Consider the following 5,535-nt stretch of genomic DNA (forward strand, 5'->3'; position numbering starts at 1 on the left):
CTTCTTCTTCTTCTGCTTCTTTTCCTGTTCGCGTTGCGCCCTCCTGAGCTCACCATCCCACTCCATCAACGCCTCTCCTTCTGTCACAGCCGGTTCCTCTTCGTCCCCCTCGACGCTCGTGCCCAAGGACAAGTCGGGCAGGGAGGACAAACCGCGGGCCTCCCCCCCCTCCTTCCCTCCCTCCATTCTCTTCTGCCAGTCTTCATCCATTATGGGCGGGGGCACGTCCCCATCGTCCATAAACATCATGTCGCCTCCCTCGTCCTGATAGTAGTACTCCTCCCTCGCTCCTTCCTTTCCCATGACTTCCCCATAGTCTGACACCCTTCCCTCCTTTCCTCCCTCCCCCACCTCCAAAGACGCCCTTGACCTTTTCAGCGACGAACGCCGCCCACTCAAATCGCCCGCGTCACGGCCGAGTTCTATGTCACTATATCGTCCACTGTCATCTTCAAAACTGGTCTCCCCTCCCCTGTCGACGAGTCCTCCTACTCCCATTGATTCATCCAGAGGATTGAATGGCACCCAGTCCTCAAGCTCCGCCTCCGGATCAAAGAGGGAGCTCTGATCAATCATGCCTACTCCCCCCCCTCCCTCCCTCCCTCCTTCATCTTGTAAGGTGATGGTTTCTCGCCTTGCCAAGGTTTGTGTCGCTGCCGTCACCCATTGATCCGCCATCGGCAACGTGTCCAAGTCCGGTCTCCCCCCGAGTCCCCCTCCAAACAAGCCATCCCTCCCTTTCTCCGTCCGTCCCTGAAAGCCGGCGAAGTCCAAGAAGTCTTGATCAAACTGGCCGAAGTTCTGCACATTAATGGCGGCTAGAGGCGCTTCGGAGGCACCAGTAGGTAAATCGACAATACCAGGGCGAAACGCCTTATAAGAAGGGGATGGGTATAACGTTTGTAAGCACAGGCTGAAACTGGACATTGCGCCAGCCGTATGAATTATGAGTAGCAACAATATTCTCAGACATAAAACATAAAAGAGGCAGCCCGAGAGCAAAAAAAGGGACAGCTTGTGAGGGATGTAAGGTCTGGAGTACTTTCTTTTCTCCAGAATAAAGAAACATCTCAACGGAAATCGGAAGAGTCTGAAAAAGACAGGAAGTAGCCTCATGGCGTACCATTTTGATCTTAGTCAGCGCTTGGGAGCAATCCTCCATTAGGTATTTGACTTTGCGGGAGTAGATGCGCACAACGCCCAGCAGCAGGTGGCCGGAGACGCGAAGGGCGAGCGGGACCGTTGGGTGCACGATGGAGTCTGAGGAAGCGCAGGGAGAAGAAGATTGAACAATGGAAAAGCGTTATATTGACGGTCACAAACCGGCACAGGAATGACCACAGTGTAGGCGAAAGCCTATGGCTATCGCTAGATGATGAACTTACCGACGGACTTAGTGATGTCAGTCTGGAAGACCTGCATTTTGGTCAACTTCTTGTCCCAATGGGCGGCCAACCAGACCTTACCCAGGGGACCCTTTTTGGTCAGAAGACTAGAGGCGAAAAACATGGTACTGCAATGTGGTACTTATGCTAGTCCAGGGGAACCAGGAACAAAGCGAAGGCAGGAGTGTGCTTGGTGCCCACCGACTAGGCCTCCCTTTGCCAAAGCGATATGTCTCTTCGGACACAACCCTTTCTCTTTTGTTAGCAGGTGAGATTCCTGTGTGAGAAAAATGTAAGAAAAGAAAATGTTTTGTCATCCATGTCGACGACCTCTAAAGGCATACATCGTGAGGGGGAAATTGAGGAGGCGTTCAAGATGGGGCTGGAAATGTGAACGGACACACCCGGCGCTTCGCCTACCACGTGTCGTACATGTTACAGAGTTTGTAAGCAAATTTAACACATGAAAATATTGAGAACATTTGATTAATATTCCTTGGTTGAGTCGAATTTGCCTCGAAACCAAATGGCGGCAAGACACAACCTCCTTTTTCTACCGCTTCTCGTTGCCATTCCAAAAATCGGCGCTATTAATCAATGAATCATGAACATTGCCTCCATCCATGTAATTCACTACCAAATTAATCAAAAGATCACAGATTCTTCAAAATGATGGTGAAAATGACGTGATCAGCTCCTATCGGTCGACATGGTAGACATGGGTCGAAGGGAGGTATAGGTACACGCATCGAGTTGGCAATACTTGGTTTTCGCCTCATTCTTCTGCCTGCAGCCACCTGCGTACCACCAGGATATCGAAACTTTGTGCGAACACTGACCATGCATTCCACAGATGCGCGACCATTTTCTAACTAAGTTACCTCGTAGTTCTCAGGGCCCGCCCCCGGTCGCCGATGGATTTGGAGGGTGGGAATGGCGGGAAACGAGAGGGAAGGGAAAAGCCCTCGCCGACCGCGAGCCGCGAAGACCGAGATCGCTCCCAGCAACTCCTCACTTCCTATCCCTCCGGGCAGCATAGTACTGTCCCCTCTTCACTTCTCTGATAGTTCTTTATGTTCTTTTTAGATTTTTATTTTAGGCATCCTCCACCGAAGTTGCTGCTGCAGATATCTCACCACAATTCTGATATCTCCAACCACCTCATACAGGCTGTGGGTTTAATGCAGTGTCTCCACCCACCATGTGCAATGTGTGTCTTATTCATGCTCAGTTTCTCACGTGCTGGAGTTGTCACGAAGAACCCAAAAAAAATCATGAAATACCTACTAGTCGCTTTCAGATTCTACCATGTACTTTGTCACTTCATATCAGATCGAAATCTGGTTGGAGCAAGTCATCGATATTTGCGCCCTGCCATGATCGCAATGCCCACAACAGCCAAGCCTACAATGCTACTCATCGCCAAGACCGTTAAGGTTTTGCCGCCGCTGCTTCTCCCACCGCTACTTGCCCCGCTGCTACGTCGCGTTTTCGGTCGCCGGCGTTTGATTATCGTAACTTTCAATACCGATAAGTGTGCTCCGTGTGCGTATGCCAGCATCTCCTCAAACCCCTCGTCAGTATCAACCGTGATCACATCCTTCTGGTCGTCCACATAGGTCCATGCCCGCTGGCCAGTCGGCATGTCTAACGCCTTGCCAACGGCCTCGATGGCGGCCTCGAAATTTTCCGTTGGCACAGTCACCGTCTTGACAGCACCGTCCTCGCCAACAACCTTCAGCCGAAATTGAGCGCCCCCGGGTGCGTTTAAAGCACCGCGGGAGGTAGAACCATTTAGCTGTGAGGCTCGGCCCTCGAGCGCAGGCTCCGCAGAGGATGACATCAACACGTGAAGGTTGGAGGTATGGGGTTGACCACTGCCGGCGAGGACCGACGCGCTCTCCAGGTCCTCATGCGGGTCCACAGGATTGGCCTGTATGTGCCGCTGCTCGTCAGGGTCGGGGCCGGCGCCGCGGAGGGTGGAGCGAGGCCCTGCGATGATGCTCCCGGGATGGCGCGACGGCCTTGCCGCAGCGTGCGAGCTCAGTTCGGATGCGGACGACCACCCTTCCCCTTCCCCCCGTCCCTTCCGTCCGCTCTCCTGCGCGGAGGCCCAGAACTGACGTCCTCCATCCTCCCGGCCGCAGACCACGTGCACAATCTCCATGACGTCCACCAGCCCCACCACCGACCCGTCCCGGCTGTCCGTCACGGGTAGGTGCAGATAATGGTTCTCGCGCATCATGTACAAGGCCTCCAAGACCGTGGCCTCTGCCTCGATCGTGTCTGGCCGGGCCGTCATAACACTCGAGACCGCCGTGAAATCTGGGCTCAGTTCCTGGGACACCACCCTGCCTAGCATGTCCTTGGGGGTGAAGATCCCCACCAAGCTTTCATCCTCATCCACCACCAACACCGCCTTCCGACACTTACTCATGACTTCGGCGGCCGTACGTACGTTCACAGTGGCCCGGACAATGTTGGTCGGTGCCCCCTGCTGCCCTAATAATGCTCGCAGAGAAGGGTTACAGTCTCTACCCGGCTCTGATTGCTCCTGCAACAGCTGCATGAGGTGCATCAAAGCTCCATGGCCCCCCTGGGCGACGCCCGCCGATGCGGCTGCCAGGGAGGAGGCAGTTTTCTCTTCTCTCCTCTCCAGTCGGGTGATCGCGTCGCTTAAACACTTGGCGATGTCCAACAAGCCCACTACCTGACCATGCGGGCCCATCACAGGCAGGTGCCGGAAGCGGCCCTTCACCATAGTGGTCAGCGCATCGATACTGTCACTGTCTTGCGAAACAGACTTGGGGTTCTCAGTCATGATGGTGCTTATGGGGGTCTCGGTCTCCGCTCTGTATTGTGCAATCACCCGGCGCGTCACGTCATTGTCTGTTAAAATGCCCAAGACCTTTCCCGTCCGGGAAGTCACTAGGGCCGCATCTGTGCGTTTGTGGACCATCGCCTTCACCACCTCCGTAACAGACGACGCCCCGTCGACCACCAAAGGGTTGCGGGGCCGTAATTTGGAGACAGGCCGGAAGGACGAATCTTTCTTGCCTCGGAGCGCGATATGAGGGATGCTCCCGACCCCAGACAACCCGCTGCGCATGGAGCCAGCTTCGGACTGCGACTCCCACGCATCGTCTCCTTCCGCCATCGTCGACGCCCAGAACGACCTCCCGCCGTCGTCCTTCCCTGTCAACGAGCTCAGACTCTGCACGATCTCCATCGCGCTCAGCAGCCCCAGAGCGCGGCCACTCTCCTCCACCACAGGCAAATTCAAGAAGTGTCCGTCCCGCATCGTGTACAACGCATCCAACAGTGACATGTCCGGGGTCACGCTCCCAGGCTTGGGCGTCATCACCTCGCCCAGAATCGCCCCCCCCGGTGACAGCCCCTTCGCCACCACCCGCCCCAACACGTCCTTGAAGGTGACCAACCCGATCAGCTCACCGTTCTCACCCACCACCAGGCATGCCTTACGCGAGGCTGCCATCTCTCTCGACGCCTCAAGAACACTGGCCTCTTTCGAGAGAAGTGCTGTAGAAGAAGCTCCGCTGAGCATACTCCCCACACTCGGCAGCTTGCTCCCACCGTCCTCTCCATTCCCGCCGCTGGAAGAAAGCAATTGCATGAGCGTCGAGACAAGCGCCGTCTGGTGCTTTCCCCCGCCCCCACGTCCTGCTAACGCCATCGCCATCGCCGCTGCCTCCAGCTGCTTGTTCGTACCGTTGCCCAACTGTTTCTCCCGATGCTCCTCCATCTTCTCCAACCGAATGATAGCATCGTTCAAGCACTTGGCGATGTCCAGGCATCCCACCACCGCGTCCCCAGAGTCCAGCACGGGAAGATGACGGAAGCTGCCCCGTACCATCAAGGTCAGCGCGTCCAAGCAATCATCCTCCAGCGTCACCGTCGTCGGGTTTGCAGTCATCACGTCTTCCGCCGTCGTCCCCTCCACCGACAGCTCCTTCGACACCACACGTCGGGTCACGTCTGTGTCCGTCAAGATGCCGCTCAAAGTCCCGTCCTTGCCTGTCAACAACACCGCTGCGGCGCGACGCTCCACCATCACTTGTGCAACGGCAGCCACACTGGTCGTCGCCGCCAGCACCAGCGGCTTGTCCGGCCGAAGCTTCGACACGGGGCG

At 56.0% G+C, this 5,535-nt stretch overlaps 2 protein-coding genes across 2 annotated transcripts; both read right to left on the reverse strand.

Moving 5' to 3' along the window:
- Positions 1 to 2,430: 2,430 nt before the first annotated feature.
- On the reverse strand, positions 2,431 to 4,391 carry NGA_2021300 (uncharacterized protein). Its single transcript, XM_005853361.1, has one exon. It carries the CDS (start codon positions 4,387 to 4,389, stop codon positions 2,740 to 2,742), a length of 1,650 nt encoding a protein of 549 aa, XP_005853423.1. The 5' UTR covers positions 4,390 to 4,391; the 3' UTR covers positions 2,431 to 2,739.
- A 95-nt stretch (positions 4,392 to 4,486) lies between these two features.
- NGA_2026220 (myosin-like protein) lies at positions 4,487 to 5,535 on the reverse strand (the record flags this gene model as incomplete). The annotated part of the gene is made up of 1 exon (XM_005853362.1): positions 4,487 to 5,535. A coding segment is annotated over one exon (1,049 nt), but the record flags the coding sequence as incomplete, so codon positions are not given.

The sequence above is a fragment of the Nannochloropsis gaditana genome, assembly GCF_000240725.1.
Source record: "Nannochloropsis gaditana CCMP526 unplaced genomic scaffold scaffold932, whole genome shotgun sequence".
Lineage (NCBI taxonomy): Eukaryota > Eustigmatophyceae > Eustigmatales > Monodopsidaceae > Microchloropsis > Microchloropsis gaditana.